Source organism: Pyrgilauda ruficollis, unplaced genomic scaffold, assembly GCF_017590135.1.
Source record: "Pyrgilauda ruficollis isolate IOZ18807 unplaced genomic scaffold, ASM1759013v1 scaffold287, whole genome shotgun sequence".
NCBI classification, from domain to species: domain Eukaryota; kingdom Metazoa; phylum Chordata; class Aves; order Passeriformes; family Passeridae; genus Pyrgilauda; species Pyrgilauda ruficollis.
Genome location: NW_024524233.1, coordinates 73,124 through 89,690, shown reverse-complemented (window position 1 = coordinate 89,690; position 16,567 = coordinate 73,124). Strand labels below are relative to the sequence as shown.

The following is a 16,567-nucleotide window of genomic DNA, read 5'->3' as shown; positions in this document are numbered from 1 at the left end:
GGCAGCTGGCGTGTGGTAAGAAATGGAGGAGTCAGGATTTGGGTCTGCAAAGCAGGGCTGCCCAGGCCTGCAGAGGATGCCTGGTTCTCTGTGTGAGCCTGCAGAGCTGCTGGGCAGGAGGTGGAAGGTCCTGCTGCAGCCAGCTCTGGGTGACCCTGCCCTCAGGGAGTGATTTGCTGCAGCTCCTTGCTAGAGGCTTTCCCTCTGCCGTGGGAAGTATCTTTGTTTTTGTAACTTCTGATGATTTTTTTCTGTATAAACATTACCTCTTATTCCTTGACATTTGTATTCCTTATTTGTCTCTGAAGTTTTCAATATCAGAGTCTTTGATCCCCCTGTCCATCCCACGGCAGGAGGTGTCACAGCTCAGTTGAGCCTTTTGAAGTTAAATGAACTTAAAGAGAATTTTAAATTTTCCCTTTACAGTCATTGCCCATTACTGGGTTTTATACTGGGGGCTGGAGTGAATTGCCAGTTGTTCTTTGTTCTCTGTCCTTGGTCAGTTTGGGTCTGTTGATTCCTTTTGGAGTCCAGCTGTCCTCCAGCTGCTCTCCCCACAGCTCTGGCACTTCCCTGCCCTTCAGTGAACCATTTCAGCTCCTGGACAGGAGCTCTGGAGGTGGACAGAGTCCCCTGGGGGTGAGGTGGCTGCTGGGACAGGCTGAGGACAGAGTCAGGACCTGCAGGAAGCAGCAGGAGCAGCACTTGAGTCCAGCCTCTGTTCCTTCTCAGCCTGTCCCACATCTCCCTCAGTTTTGGATCATTTAGAATTGAGTGTTCATTAGGAACCCAGCATAATTAGAAGATAGTGTTACAGCTGATCTATTCCAATGGACTTTGTTCCAGCTGTGTTTCCTTATTTACATTTTTGACAGCAGCTGTATTTTTTGTAAGTTTTCCTTTTATCACAAGTGGCAATTTTCTTTATTTCTTTGAGACTGGATTTCACAGAATCCCAGGATGGTTTGGGTGGGAAGGGACCTTCAAGACAATTTCATTCCAGCCCCCTGCCATGGGCAGGGTCTCCTTTCCCTGTCCCAGGCTGCTCCAATCCCTATCCAGCCTGGCCTTGGACACTTCCAGGGATCCAGAGGCAGCCACAGCTTCTGGGCACCCTGTGCCATGGCCTCCCAACCCTTGAAGGAAAAAATTTCCTCCCAAAATCTCATCCTTCCCTGCCTCTGTCAGTGGGAAGCCATTCCCCCCTGTCCTGTCCCTCCAGGCCCTTGCCCAAGGTCCCTCCCCAGCTCTCCTGGAGCCTTTTAGGACACTAGAAGGGCCTCTAAGGGCTCCCTGCAGCCTTCTCTTCTCCAGCCTGAGCAGTCCCAGATCTCTCCTGTTCTAGGCATTCAGGAGTCTTGACTTTCAGGTTGTTGCTGCAGAGCAGAAGTTCCAAGGAATTTTGTCTCTTACTCGCTGGCTCCATCTATTTTTAGTGTTAATTCTTTGGTTCCAACATCTTGTACTCCAGCCAGAATTGATTGGCTGATTTCAGAGAATTCCTTGAGGGAAATGGAATCCTTTATCCCGAGCAGGCATGGTGAGGGTCGAGCAGGATCTGTGAGGGTCTAGCAGGCGATGGGCAGGGTCTCCTTTCCCTGTCCCAGGCTGCTCCAATCCCTATCCAGCCTGGCCTTGGACACTTCCAGGGATCCAGAGGCAGCCACAGCTTCTGGGCACCCTGTGCCATGGCCTCCCAACCCTTGAAGGAAAAAATTTCCTCCCAAAATCTCATCCTTCCCTGCCTCTGTCAGTGGGAAGCCATTCCCCCCTGTCCTGTCCCTCCAGGCCCTTGCCCAAGGTCCCTCCCCAGCTCTCCTGGAGCCTTTTAGGACACTAGAAGGGCCTCTAAGGGCTCCCTGCAGCCTTCTCTTCTCCAGCCTGAGCAGTCCCAGATCTCTCCTGTTCTAGGCATTCAGGAGTCTTGACTTTCAGGTTGTTGCTGCAGAGCAGAAGTTCCAAGGAATTTTGTCTCTTACTCGCTGGCTCCATCTATTTTTAGTGTTAATTCTTTGGTTCCAACATCTTGTACTCCAGCCAGAATTGATTGGCTGATTTCAGAGAATTCCTTGAGGGAAATGGAATCCTTTATCCCGAGCAGGCATGGTGAGGGTCGAGCAGGATCTGTGAGGGTCTAGCAGGCGCTGTGAGGGTCCAGCAGGCATGGAGAGGGTCGAGGAGGCACTGTGAGGGTCGAGCAGGCGCCATGAGGGTCGAGCAGGCACGGTGAGGGTCGGGCAGGCACCGTGAGGGTCGGGCGGGCATGGTGAAGGTCAAGCAGGCACTGAGAGGGTCGACCAGGCACGGTGAGGGTTGAGCAGGCACCGTGAGGGTTGAGCAGGTTCATTAGGAACCCAGCATAATTAGAAGATAGTGTTACAGCTGATCTATTCCAATGGACTTTGTTCCAGCTGTGTTTCCTTATTTACATTTTTGACAGCAGCTGTATTTTTTGTAAGTTTTCCTTTTATCACAAGTGGCAATTTTCTTTATTTCTTTGAGACTGGATTTCACAGAATCCCAGGATGGTTTGGGTGGGAAGGGACCTTCAAGACAATTTCATTCCAGCCCCCTGCCATGGGCAGGGTCTCCTTTCCCTGTCCCAGGCTGCTCCAATCCCTATCCAGCCTGGCCTTGGACACTTCCAGGGATCCAGAGGCAGCCACAGCTTCTGGGCACCCTGTGCCATGGCCTCCCAACCCTTGAAGGAAAAAATTTCCTCCCAAAATCTCATCCTTCCCTGCCTCTGTCAGTGGGAAGCCATTCCCCCCTGTCCTGTCCCTCCAGGCCCTTGCCCAAGGTCCCTCCCCAGCTCTCCTGGAGCCCTTTAGGACACTAGAAGGGCCTCTAAGGGCTCCCTGCAGCCTTCTCTTCTCCAGCCTGAGCAGTCCCAGATCTCTCCTGTTCTAGGCATTCAGGAGTCTTGACTTTCAGGTTGTTGCTGCAGAGCAGAAGTTCCAAGGAATTTTGTCTCTTACTCGCTGGCTCCATCTATTTTTAGTGTTAATTCTTTGGTTCCAACATCTTGTACTCCAGCCAGAATTGATTGGCTGATTTCAGAGAATTCCTTGAGGGAAATGGAATCCTTTATCCCGAGCAGGCATGGTGAGGGTCGAGCAGGATCTGTGAGGGTCTAGCAGGCGCTGTGAGGGTCCAGCAGGCATGGAGAGGGTCGAGGAGGCACTGTGAGGGTCGAGCAGGCGCCATGAGGGTTGAGCAGGCACGGTGAGGGTCGGGCAGGCACCGTGAGGGTCGGGCAGGCATGGTGAGGGTCGGGCAGGCACAGTGAGGGACGGGCAGGTGCTGTGAGGGTTGACCAGGCACTGTGAGGGTCCAGCAGGCATGGAGAGGGTCGGGCAGGCACGGTGAGGGGGTGACGGTCGAGCTGGCACCGTGAGGGTCGGGCAGGCACAGTGAGGGTCGAGCAGGCGCTGTGAGGGTCAAGCAGGCATGGAGAGGGTCGAGCAGGCACAGTGAGGGTCAAGCAGGCACAGTGAGGGTCGGGCAGGCATGGTGAGGGTCGAGGAGGCATGGTGAAGGTCAAGCAGGAGCTGTGAGGGTTGAGCAGGCACCGTGAGGGTCGGGCAGGCGCCGTGAGGGTTGACCAGGTGCTGTGAGGGTCGAGCAGGCATGGAGAGGGTCGAGCAGGCTCTGTGAGGGTCGAGCAGGCACGGTGAGGGTCGAGCAGGCACCGTGAGGGTCGAGCAGGCACTGAGAGGGTCGAGCAGGCACTGTGAGCGTCAAGCAGGCACCATGAGGGTCGGGCAGGCACGGTGAAGGTCAAGCAGGCACGGTGAGGGTCGAGCAGGAGCTGTGAGGGTCGAGCAGGCACCATGAGGGTCGAGCAGGCGCAGTGAGGGTTGAGCAGGCATGGTGAGGGTTGAGCAGGCACCGTGAGGGTTGAGCAGGCACCATGAGGGTCGAGCAGGCGCGGTGAGGGTCATGCAGGCACTGTGAGGGTTGAGCAGGCACGGTGAAGGTCAAGCAGGCACTGAGAGGGTCGACCAGGCACGGTGAGGGTTGAGCAGGCACCGTGAGGGTCATGCCTGGCCTGAGCTCTGCACGGGTGTGGGGGAGGCAGGAGGTGTCTGTGCTGGGTCTCCTGTGTGTGCCAGGCAGCGCAGGGGGCTTCCCCCGTGCTGCTGCAGCCTCTCTGCTGCTCTCCTGTGGAAAACCCAGTGTCTCCGTTTTCTCTCCCGTTCTCTCCCTGCTGCTGCCCCTCCCTCCAGGTGCCCTCAGCCCCCCGGGCCCCTCACCTGGCCGGCAGGGAGACGCGCTTTGTAAGTGCTGCTCGTGGTGTGCGGTGTGCGCTCTGCTCGCTGCCGCTGCTGCGCTGCCCTGTGCTGCCCTGCGCTGCCCCACGGGGCCACAGGGGATCCCACAGGGGCTCGGGATTCCACGGGGGACCTGGCATCCCCAGGGGGACCCCACAGGGACCTGCCATCCCCACGGGGGCCCCACAGGGGCCCAGCATCCCCACAGGGGCCCCACTGGGGCTCCATGGGGTCCTGCCATCTCCATGGGATCCCGGCATCCCCACGGGGACCTGGCATCCCTACGGGGGCCTGGCATCCCCACGGGGACCTGGCATCCCCACAGGGGCTCCACGGGGTCCTGGCATCTCCATGGGATCCTGGCATCCCCTTGGGGGCTCAGCATCCCCACGGGGTCCTGGCATCCCCACGGGATCCTGGCATCTCCATGGAGGCTCAGGATCCCCATGGGGTCCTGGCATCCCCATGGAGACTCAGGATCCCCACGGGGTCCTGGCATCCCCATGGAGACTCAGCATCCCCACGGGGTCCTGGCGTCCCCTGGGGCTCCCCAGGGGAGCAGCACCCCAGTGGCACCCGAGGCACGAGGGGCTGCTCCCTGTCAGCTGCTGCTGTGGTGGCACCTGCCAGTGCTTGGGGAGGAGCTGCTGGGGGACAGCTTTGCTCGGGCTGGGGCAAGTGTGCAGGGTGGGGATGGGCCCAGGGAATGTGCCCAGGGAATGTGCCCAGGGACCAGGGGGTGGTGAGCAGGAGACAGGAGCAGGGACTGTGACCACGGGCCAGGACCTAGAGATGTGCCCAGGGACCAGAGGCAGGGGCTGTGCCCATGGGCCAGGACTGTCCCAGAGTTGGGCTCAGAGTCTGGAGATGTGCAGAGAGCTCTGAGGGCCTCCTCACAGAGCACAGGGGCTGGGAGAGGCTCGTGCAGGTGGGCTCTGGCCTGTCCTCACTTGAAGAAGGAGGTACTGTGGAACCTGGAGCTCCCCACACAGGGTGGGCCGTGGGGCAGGGGTAAACTAAAGGCTTTCAGACTCCAGATTTACCCCTGTATTTCTGTCTGCAGGCTTCCATTAACTTCATTACATCGCAGGATGACAGTAAATCAGTGAGTACAGCTGCCCTGAGACCTGACTGTGCTGTCCCTGTGCATCCCCCAGCACATGGAGCTTGTTTCTTCCTCCTCTTGGCTCCTGTTCTGTCTCCTCCAGTCCTCCACTATGCCTCGAGTTTGTACAAATGCATCAGGTCTCAAATATGGTCTGTCTGAAAACCCAGCCTAACAGTTTTTGCAGCTTTTTTTGCTGTTTCCCCTCGCAGCTTCCCCTCCTGCAGGTTTTGCTGGCTTACCCAGTTCCTGCTGCCACTCCCTCCAGTTGCAGGTGCTCTGCTCACTTTCACACAATGTCCAGCAGTGATGGTGACATCTAGGAGAAGTTTTAGCCTCTCACCTCTGCTCCAGTCTGACTGCATTTCTCATCAGAGCTCTGACTCAGTCTGGTTCACTTCCATCCACAGCTTCTGCCAATTCCCATTCCTGGCTGATGTTTCCCTCCTTCCGTCCCTGGTGCTCACATTTTCTGAGCTTGGTCACACCTACCTATACCCTGCCAACCCTTGTAGCTGCTGCTGGTATGGCAGGTGCTTCCTTTTGTCCTGGCCTTCTCTGCAGTCCGCTGGTGCTGTGTAACCCTTCCTTGGCTGAGTCTCCTTTGGTGTTGGCTCCAGGAGCTCTCCCTGCCAGTCCTGCAGCTGCAGCAGGCAGCACAGCTGAGGAGAGAAGTGGGGGTGCATGGATTTGCATGGATTTGTTTATTCACCTGCATGGCAGGCACCTCACTGCCCTAACTGCTCGTTTCTCTTCTCTTTCTCCCCCCTTGTCCTCCTCTGCCTTCCCCACGCTGTCCTGGGCCCTGGCACGAGCAGACCAAGCCTGGCGTCATTCAGCCTCTCTCCCGCGTGCGACCGAGCGCTGCTGTGGCACACAGGGCCGAGGAGGGGGACAGCCCCAACCCCTTCCAGCAGCCCCAGCCCTGCTTCAGGACCCACAGCTCTGTAAGTGGCCAGGCTTCCCTCCCAGAGCCTTGTGGCTGCCCCGGGGGCTGCAGTGTCATGTCATGGGGCAGGAACCCTCCCAGAGGTGGCTCTGGTTTAGTGACCACGTGCCTGGTCACTCTGGTTTGTGACCACGTGCCTGGTCACTCTGGTTTGGTGACCATGTGCCTGGTCACCCTGGTTTAGTGACCACGTGCCTGGTCACTCTGGTTTAGTGACCACATGCCTGGTCACTCTGTTTTGGTGACCATGTGCCTGGTCACCCTGGTTTGTGACCATGTTCCTGGTCACCCTGGTTTGGTGAGCACGTGCCTGGTCACCCTGGTTTGTGACCATGTGCCTGGTCACTCTGGTTTAGTGACCACATGCCTGGTCACTCTGTTTTGGTGACCATGTGCCTGGTCACCCTGGTTTGGTGACCACGTGCCTGGTCACTCTGGTTTAGTGACCACGTGCCTGGTCACTCTGGTTTGGTGACCACGTGCCTGGTCACTGGTTTGGTGACCACATGCCTGGTCACCCTGGTTTGGTGACCACGTGCCTGGTCACTCTGGTTTAGTGACCACATGCCTGGTCACGCTGGTTTGGTGACCATGTGCCTGGTCACCCTGGCTTGATGACCATGTGCCTGGTCACCCTGGTTTGGTGACCACGTGCCTGGGCTGAGGCTGGTGCTGGCCATGCCCAGTCTGGGCTCCCTGAGAGGGACCCACACTCCTCACAGGCAGGGCCAGGTCAGTGCATCCCTCCTATTTCTCCCCAGCTGCCCCATGTCTCCAAGGCCCTGTCCCAGGAGTCAGCACTGCTGAAGAATTTGTGCCAAAATCCCCAGAGCAGATACAGGTTTAGGGCCGTATTTGTGAGATGTTGAGTTCTGTGGAGACATAAATCTTACAGAACCTGGGTTCTGACACCTTGGAACAAAAGCTGATGCCATCCTGCTGATGGGCTTTATGGTATGCAAATGATTGGTTTTGAAAGGTTCATGTTCCTGGGGCTGTTGGTTGATGGGGGAGAAAAATACAGGTCTTTTTGTCTTTGTCATGAGGGAAGACCTGTGTCCCTTCAGTATAAAAGTGGAAGGTGTCCCTGCCCATGACAGGGGGAGGGACTGGATGGGCTTTCAGTCCCTTCCCACACAAACCACGCTGGGTGAGATTCCATGAATCCAACCCTTCTCTCCCTGCTGGAGCTGGTACAGTGTGGTACCAAAGCAGAGACCTGATTTGCAGGCAGACAGCTGTACAGAGTGCATGGAACTGGGCATGGTTCACATTTCACAGGCTCTCCTGATCTCACTGTGCTGTCCTTTAGCCCATGCAGGAGCATCATCGGACAGCATTGCTTAGCCCTAGTCCAGGACTAAGGAAAGCCAGAAGGCCTGGAGCTGGATTAGTGCAGCTGGAGGGATGAGCAGCTCAAAGGGATTTACTTTCCAGGAGAAGGAGGTGCCATTGCCCCCCACCCCTGCCGTTTCTGTGATGCTTTGAGCAGGTCCCCCCAGTGCTGCAGGAGGGCTCACAGGGAAGGTGGGTGAGGAAGTGACCAGCAAAGGCAGTGACAAGCACTAGGAAGGTCCCCTCAGACCTTGTCAGATGTTTCCCAGTAAGTGTAATTCTGCAAATGAAAAATTTGAGATCAAGGGCAGATCTTCCCATCACAGATCCTTGGATCAGATCCTGGAATCACAGGGTGCTTTGGGTTGGGAGGGACCTTAAAGACAGGGACACCTTCCACTGGCGGGATCCTAAATAGAAGTCAATGTGTAGCTGTCCTGTTCCAGCCCAAAAACCCTGATTCAGGTAGGCACTTGCTGGTTGAATTGGGTGGAAATCCTCAAGGACTGGGACAGCAATTTGCCCTTGGCCAGAGGATCTGTCACAACATTCCCATCAGGTCAGTGAAGATCTGTGCCACCAAAAGTGCCATTCCTTCACTGTCCATGGAACAGAACGGGCTGCTGTGTACAGTGTGTGTGCAGTGTCTGCTCCTGGTGGTCCTGCCCAGGGCTCAGCAGCACCCTTCCAAGGCTTACAGACTCCTGACGTGTTCCCTGACCTATTCCTTCCCCGATCCCCCTCACCGGGCTCTGCAGCCAAGCCTTGGATGTGTTTCCCCACGTGGGTTTTCCCCCTCTGTGCTCACCTTTGCTCCTGTGTGTCCCGCAGCCAAAGCCGTCGCCGCCGTCGCCACCCTCCCCTGACGAGGTGCCCATCAACGTCAAGCAGGCCTACAAGACCTTTGCTGCAGTGCCCCTGTCCCAGCCCCTGCTGGGGACACAGGTAACCCAGCTGCTGGGGACACCAGCCAGGACTCAGCAGGCCAGCACGGGGGGATGTGTGCCCTCCAGGGACAGCTGCTGCACAGCAGGGACCCGGCCAGGTCCTGTGGGAGCTGCAGTGGGCTGGTGATGAGATGTTCATCCTGGCAGGTCCTGTCTGTGCCAGGTCCTGTTGGAGTGTGCAGATGCTCATCCTGGGAGGGTCCTGTCTGTGTCAGGTCCTGTTGGAGTGTGTTGGTGATGGGATGTTCATCCTGGCAGGTCCTGTCTGTGCCAGGTCCTGTTGGAGTGTGTTGGTGATGGGATGTTCATCCTGGCAGGTCCTGTGTTGGTGATGAGATGTTCATCCTGGCAGGTCCTGTCTGTGTCAGGTCCTGTTGGAGTGTGTTGGTGACGTTCATCCTGGGAGGGTCCTGTCTGTGCCAGGTCCTGTTGGAGTGTGTTGGTGATGGGATGTTCATCCTGGCAGGTCCTGTCTGTGCCAGGTCCTGTTGGAGTGTGTTGGTGATGAGATGTTCATCCTGGCAGGTCCTGTCTGTGTCAGGTCCTGTTGGAGTGTGTTGGTGATGGGATGTTCATCCTGGCAGGTCCTGTGTTGGTGATGAGATGTTCATCCTGGCAGGTCCTGTCTGTGTCAGGTCCTGTTGGAGTGTGTTGGTGACGTTCATCCTGGGAGGGTCCTGTCTGTGCCAGGTCCTGTTGGAGTGTGTTGTTGGTGATGGTATGTTCGTCCTGGCAGGTCCTGTGTTGGTGATGAGATGTTCATCCTGGCAGGGTCCTGTCTGTGTCAGGTCCTGTTGGAGTGTGTTGGTGATGGGATGTTCATCCTGGCAGGTCCTGTGTTGGTGATGAGATGTTCATCCTGGCAGGGTCCTGTCTGTGTCAGGTCCTGGAAGCTCATGGAATCTCACACATTGTTGTTCTCCCCAGACACTGGGACACTGATGTACAACCATGCAAAGGAATTCTGAAATTCCAGACACCAGGGCCAGGCTAAACCTGTGCTGAGACATTTTTGGATAGATTTTGATCTTCGCTGGGACTCTTCCTTTTCCCTGCCATCTAGCTGAATCCTGGAACAGTCCAGGCTAGCTAAAGCCTTGGAGGTCATTGCCTCAGTTCTCCCTACAAAACAGGGCAGCCTTTGGTGCTGGAATCCTGGAATCCTAGAATCCTGGAATCCTAGAATCCTGGAACATCCCCATCTGGAAGGGACCCACAAGGATCATCAGGTCCAGCTCAGGACACCCCCAGGACTTCCACCATGGGCCTAAGAGCATTGGTCAAACGTCTCCAGAGTTGTAGGAGGTTGCTCAGGCAGATCCACTCAAGTTCTGAATTCTGAATTAATTTTTGGAGTGTTTGTATAAAGCCAGAGATCATCTCCTTGCTCTCTTTTAGTGGGTCATTTCAGTTTGTCTAATGATAAAACTTCTTTCTTTTCCATGACTGGTTTGCAGTTCTCAGTTTGCCCCTGTGGATTCCTGGTTAACAGATGGATTTTGTGAATCAGTTTCCTCCCCCTGTAGTTCTGTTCATCCAATATTCTGTTATACATGCCAGTAAATACAGATTTTGTTCTTTCTGATGGCATCTCTGCTTCTTTAAAGTAAATTTTGGTTTTGTCTTTGATGTAAGCAAAGTGTGAGTGGCTCTTGCCAGCTCCTGTGAACCCCCTCCAGCCCTAGCTCAGCCCCTGCTCCTGTTTGGTGCCTGTTTCCCGTGATTTTCAGTGTCTCCCTTTCAGGTTCTGTTTAAGCCTCAGTTTAACATAAATACTCATTCCTGACCATTGCTAAACCTTGTTAAATCTGTGCAAATTCTGGGACATTTTGGGGACCTGTGTCACCTCACCTGGCCTTGGGGCACATGACTGGAAACTTCCCTTTTAGAACATGCTTATTTCTCTCTGTTCTTAGGAATTGTCTGGTCAGAGCAGCACAGAAAACACCAAACTGGCCTCGGAGGTGAGTGCTGGGGCTGGGGAGGGTGGGAGCCATGGGGTGTGGATGGGGAGATGGGGTCATGGTGTGGGAGGGCTGGGGAGGAGGAGGAGACAATGGGGCAGCTGGCAGAGCAAGGGATGGGGTGGCATGGGGAGGGTGCCCATGGGCAGAGCTGTGCCTGGGTGGGCAGAGCTGTGCCTGGGTGGGCAGAGCTGTGCCTGGGTGGGCAGTGCTGTGCCTGGGTGGGCAGAGCTGTGCCTGGGTGGGCAGGGGTGTGCCTGGGTGGGCAGAGCTGTGCCTGGGTGGGCAGTGCTGTGCCTGGGGGGCAGTGCTGTGCCTGGGTGGGCAGTGCTGTGCCTGGGGGGCAGAGCTGTGCCTGGGTGGGCAGTGCTGTGCCTGGGTGGGCAGGGGGGTGCCTGGGTGGGCAGAGCTGTGCCTGGGTGGCCCGTGGGCAATGGTGTGGCTCTTGCAGGTGGCCGCACACAGCCCTGGGGGACAGCACAGCCCTGAGCAGAGGTCCTTCCGTGAGAGGCAGAAGTATTTTGAGATTGAGGTGAAGCAGCAGCACCTGGACAAGCCTCCCAAGCGTGTTTCCTTGGTGGGGGAGGATGACCTGAAGAAAATGAAAGAGGAGGAAGGTACGTAGGAATGTGTGCACAGAGGATTGTGCTGTTAAGTGATGCCTTTCCCACAGAAATGCAGCACTTCCAGAAGCCCAGGGGTGGTTATTGTAAGGCCTGGGAATAATTTGAAGTGAATGCTGAAGAATTCTGTGGATGCTGCGCTGGTACTTCCTGGGTTGGTGAAGTGCTGTAGTTTCAGGTGCCCTGTATCATGGAATCACAGAATGGTTTGGGTTGGAGGGACTTTTAACCCACTCAGTGCCTCCCCTGCCATGGACAAGGACACCTTGCCTCACACCAGTGGCTCCAAGCCCCATCCAGTCTGGCCTGGAACACTTCCAGGGCTCTGGGCAGCCCATGGCCCACCCTCCTTGGGCAGGGTTCCTTCCCAAATCCCACTCATCCCTGCCCCTCTCCAGTCTCCTGGAGCCCCTCTGGTGCTGCAGGGCTGCAGTGAGTTCTGCCTGCAGCCTTCTCCTCTCCAGGCTGAGCAGTTCAGCTCTGACAGAGCTCTCCCTGCAGAGCAGAGGGGCTTCAGCCCAGGGAGCATTCCAGTGTCCCTGTCTGGGCTCTGTGCCTGCAGCTGGCAAACCCTTCAGAGACATTTGTAAAGCCACTGCACACACTGGGTCTGTGCCAGCTGCCAGCTGAGTGGCACCTTCACACAGGACTGGCAGGAGAGCTCAGACCTCTCAGAGCTCACTGTGCTGCTTTAGGGGTGCACTAGGAGCTACATTGCTGCTCTCCTTTTTGATGTCATTTCCTCTCGCTTGAGAGTTGCTTAGGAGGTGATAAGGAACAATGTGAAGTGGAAAAAAGCATTTTTATTGAGCTCTCCAGCCACTCCTCTCCAAATCATACCTGGACCTGGCATTTGCTCTGGTTCAGTTTCATGCCACTAATGGCTGCCCAAGGTTCCAGCCTGTCTGGACCCTGCTGTGAGGCTTCATGGCCCTTGAGAGAGTCACCAGCAGCTCCCAGTTTGGCATCAGCAGCAGAGTGTTACTGTTGCATTCAGCTCCTGCAGGCAGATAAAATCATTAATAAAAATCTTGCCCAGAGCTGTCCCCAGGCCTGAACACTGAGGCACACCCCTGGGTGACCTGCAGGACACCTGCCCCAGAGAGCTGCCTGCTGCTATCTCCTCTGACCCTCTTGTGACGTGTGTGCTCACCAGCAGAACTGTCCCCAGGGCCACTGCCATGCATGGGACCGGCAGCAGCACCCAGCCTTGGCTCCTGCAGGAGGCCAGGGAGGAGATGCAGACTCTCAGGGCTCTTCCTTCCCTCTGGGGAAAGGGCAGGAGAGACTGCCCAATTTCCAGTGTGAGCATGAGAACACTAGGAAATCTGCTGGAAATCTGCCCATTGGGTGTCCAGGGATGGAAGTCTGGTGGATAAAGAGGAGGGGACTGAGGAATCCATGCAGAGTTTGTTTCATCTGAAGCATTGGTGGAAGTGTGGAGGAACAAAGGTGTTCATGGAGAGGGGGTGGACTGAAACCAGCCCAGACTTGCAGGGATGAGAAGCGTAAGGACCTGCCCAGAGGTCCCATCCTGGGGATTCAGTGTCAGGACCTTCCCAGAGGGGTTCAGTGTCAGGACATGCCCAGAGGTCCAATCCTGGGCTTTCAGTGTCAGGACTGAATCTCTTGGGGGTTCATTGTCAGGACCTGCCCACAGTCCCATCCTGGGGGATTCAGTGTCAGGACATGCCCAGAGGTCCAATCCTGGGCTTTCAGTGTCAGGACTGAATCTCTTGGGGGTTCATTGTCAGGACCTGCCCACAGTCCCATCCTGGGGGTTCAGCCAGTGCTCTCTGGTGTAAGCTGCCTCCTGTCTCCCTGGCAGCCCGCAAGCTGCAGCAGCAACGAGCCCTTCTGCTGGAGGAGGAAGCTGAGGAGGATGAGGAGGGGAGGCAGGTGCCCGAGGCCGTGCAGTCCAGCGTCATCATCGAGGGTGTGGAGTACAAGGTGGAGAGGCTGAATGGAAGGAGCAGCCAGGCCCCAGCAGCTCGGTAAGACAGCACCTGGGCAGGCACAGCCCTGTGCCCCCACAGTCAGTGTCCCCGGAGCTCTCAGGGGAGAGGGCTGGGCGAGGTTTCTTCTTCAGCACAGAAAAGGCCAAGTTTTGCATCTTGCTCTTGCAGGGAGCAGCTCCTTCAGCTGTGCCCCAGGGTGTGCAGAGAGGTTGATTTTTAGAGACAGATGCTTCAAGATAAGCTGAATGATAAAGTGATGCTAAAACAGGTTTGGGTTTTCTTAGGCTTTTGTTTCCCCATTCTCTGGGACCTGGCCTCCAGGTTACCTCGATGGTTTTTTTCTAATTCTTGGGCATAGAACAGAGGAATGAGAACAGGGTTCTCAAAGGCTCCAGATAAATTCAGAATGCACTGGAGTAAAGCTGAAGCTGTCCTTATCTGCCTTTGAAGTCTTTGGGACAGACAGTCTCCTCTCCACTGTGACTTCTCTGTCACAGTGGCAGAACACACCCTGGCACGTGCAATCTGATTTTTCTCTGTTGTTTCTGCCCAGTCTCAGTGGAGGAGCTTCTCACATAATGATGCCCTGAGACTTCCCCTGCCCCTCCTGAGCTGAGGCAGCTCCAAGGAGGAGAGCAGTCACACACAGCTCCTTGGTTCTCTGGGAAGCCCCACTGATCCCTCCTGTTCTCATCCTGAAGCACAGGATGCTGAAGAACAGGAAGCCTGGATCCATCAGATGACTTTCAGTTGCTTATTATTTATGCTTGAATGCAGGGGAGGCAGTGGAAGAGACCGAAGTTTTGTTTCTTGAAATAATCTTCCTCATGCTGGAAGAGAAACTAAAATTTAATTAAAATAAACTTGAGCAGTAAAGATCAGAGCTGAGAGTCACTATAAACTGAACACCCCCAGCTCTCCCAGCCAGGTTCCAGCCCTCAGAGCAGCTCCATAGCCCATCTCATGGAAAAACTTATAATAATCAAATTAATCTGTTAATGAAGGTATAAAATCAGAATCAGGTGACAAGTGTTTCCAAAGGGAATCTTTCTTGGGCTCCTCTGTTTGGAATCCCTTTGTGCCACATCTAACAAAGCTGAATGTGAGGTCCTGGTTGGGTTAGATCTGGAGGAAAAGAAAGCCCAAAAAATTTTTTTAGAAAAACTGAGGAAAAAAAAAGGTTTCTCTGTGTGTGTGTGTGTGTGTGTGTGTGTGTGTGTTAGTGGCTGGGTGACCTGCAACTGCAGGAAATGAGCTCTGATATTCATGTGGATGTTAAGGAGATCCCCACAGGAATGTTCACAGCAGTGGTCACGGAGGGCTGTGACTTCACCCTGGAGCAGTTGTTGCTTTCCTGGGGTGGACCTGTGCCAGCCTTGGCTGGGTGTGCAGCCTGTGGTGCTGCAGCTCACAGGGGTTTTTTTTCCAGGCCCTTGGAGCTCAGTGAGAACAACAGCTCACAGAGGAATTCCCTGGAGGAGGGGATCAAGCCTGAGCACAGAACCAACTCCATGTCGGGGTGAGTGGGGCAGGGGCTGCAGAGTTCCTCCTTTTCAGCAGCCAGGGGCTGGGGGAGGGAGGGGAACTGAGCAGAACCAACTTCATAGAACCCAGGATGGGTTGGGTTGGAGGGACCTTCAAGACCCTCTGGTTTCAACCCCCTGCCCTTCAGGGCAGTTGCTCCAAGGGCAGTCCAAGCCCCGTCCAGCCAGAAGCTCCTTACGAGGAGCTTTCTGTGTCCTGTGTCCTGTGTCCTCCCCACCCGCAGCAGCCCGTGCCAGTGCAGTGGGCAGGTGAGCAGAGCTGCCAGTGCAGGGGGCAGGTGAGCAGAACTGCCAGTGGCAGTGGGCAGGTGAGCAGAGCTGCCAGTGGCACTGGGCAGGTGAGCAGAGCTGGCAGTGGGCAGGTGAGCAGAGCTGGCAGTGGGCAGGTGAGCAGAGCTGCCAGTGCAGTGGGCAGGTGAGCAGAACTGCCAGTGGCAGTGGGCAGGTGAGCAGAGCTGCCTGTGGCACCGGGCAGGTGAGCAGAGCTGCCAGTGGCACCAGGCAGGTGAGCAGAGCTGCCCCAGCCCAGCAGGTAAGCCGTGGTGGCCCCACAGCCCCCCTGTGCCCCTCTCTGGCAGGCTGAGCCCCACGGATCCCGGCGCTCCCGTGCGCACAGCCAAGGCCGAGCGGCGGCACCAGGAGCGCCTGCGGATGCAGAGCCCCGAGCTGCTGGCCCAGCAGGACAAGGAGCTGTCCCCAGCTGAACGCCGGGCCCTGGAGGCGGAGAAACGGGCCATGTGGAGGGCAGCACGGTGAGCCAGAGTTCCCTGCCCTTCTGGGACAGACAGGGCAGCTCCTGCGTGTGTGGGGGCTAAAGGAGTGAAACCAGGGAATGGGGATCCTTTCACAGGGCAGGGCAGCTCCTAAAGGAGTGAAACCAGGGAATGGGGATCCTTTCACAGGGCAGGGCAGCTCCTAAAGGAGTGAAACCAGGGAGTGGGGATCCTTTCACAGGGCAGGGCAGCTCCTAAAGAGACCTGAAGGGAGTAAAACTGGGGAATGGAGGATCCTTTCACAGAGCAGGACAGCTCCTGCCTGTCTAGGGGACCCAAAGGGAGTAAAACCAGGGAATGGGGGATCCTTTCAAGCGCAGATGTTGAGGGAGGTTGTGCAGGACCTGTTCAAGCAGTGCCCAGCACTGGTGGCCTGGCTGAGCCTGTCCCCTTCTGTCAGCACAGGGCAGGGGCAGGGCTCCAGATTCCCCCCGTGCCTGCCCAGCCCTGGACACGGGGAACTCACCATGAACACGAGCCCAGCTGAGTGTTGTGGTGGCTGTGTCCTTCCCTCACACACCATTCCCACCTCATTTGTAACCCTTTTGAAATGGTGTCACTGGAGCTGCCAAGTCACATGTCTGAAACGAAAAATGGAATTTCACATTTCCAGTGTTGCTGGGCTGGAAATCCTGCTACAGCCAAGACACTGGCAGGATCTGGCCATTCCCATTCTTACCCACACAAGCTGTTCCATCAGCCATGAAAGAGGGACTAAAAGTTGTTCTGGAAGAAAGAGACCTTCCTAATTCAGAACTTAAGACTTGAAGCTAGTCCAGATGTTTACTGCATCATAGAATTCCTTCCAAAAATTACTCAGGCTGCTCCTATTGATGGTTTTTATTCTCCTATTACTCCTGTAGGAGACATTCAAAGGACAGTCTGAGCTGTCTGTTTTGGGGTTTGGATGAGGCCTGGAGAGGACAGGGTTTTAGAAAAGACTGGAGGGATCACTGGGAGCAGTTCCAGTGTTGGTGCTTGGCATGGGTGATCATGAGGCTGTTGCTCCCAGGAAGGCTCTGAGAGTGGAGAACTGCAAAGCAGGGAGAGCTGGACTGATGTTCTGGGGCTTTGAGCACATTTTCTCTGAGACTG

At 55.9% G+C, this 16,567-nt stretch overlaps 1 protein-coding gene across 1 annotated transcript in view; it reads left to right on the top strand.

The window, feature by feature from the left end:
• SCRIB (scribble planar cell polarity protein) overlaps nucleotides 1–16,567 on the top strand; it is a 90,859-nt gene that overhangs the window by 61,834 nt on the left and 12,458 nt on the right. Inside the window, exons 30-38 of the mRNA XM_041472260.1 lie at nucleotides 4,230–4,280; nucleotides 5,338–5,379; nucleotides 6,198–6,326; nucleotides 8,495–8,608; nucleotides 10,527–10,574; nucleotides 11,026–11,191; nucleotides 13,026–13,191; nucleotides 14,585–14,674; nucleotides 15,278–15,451. Coding sequence (XP_041328194.1) covers nucleotides 4,230–4,280; nucleotides 5,338–5,379; nucleotides 6,198–6,326; nucleotides 8,495–8,608; nucleotides 10,527–10,574; nucleotides 11,026–11,191; nucleotides 13,026–13,191; nucleotides 14,585–14,674; nucleotides 15,278–15,451 — 980 coding nt within the window. The remainder of the gene's footprint in view (nucleotides 1–4,229; nucleotides 4,281–5,337; nucleotides 5,380–6,197; nucleotides 6,327–8,494; nucleotides 8,609–10,526; nucleotides 10,575–11,025; nucleotides 11,192–13,025; nucleotides 13,192–14,584; nucleotides 14,675–15,277; nucleotides 15,452–16,567) is intronic.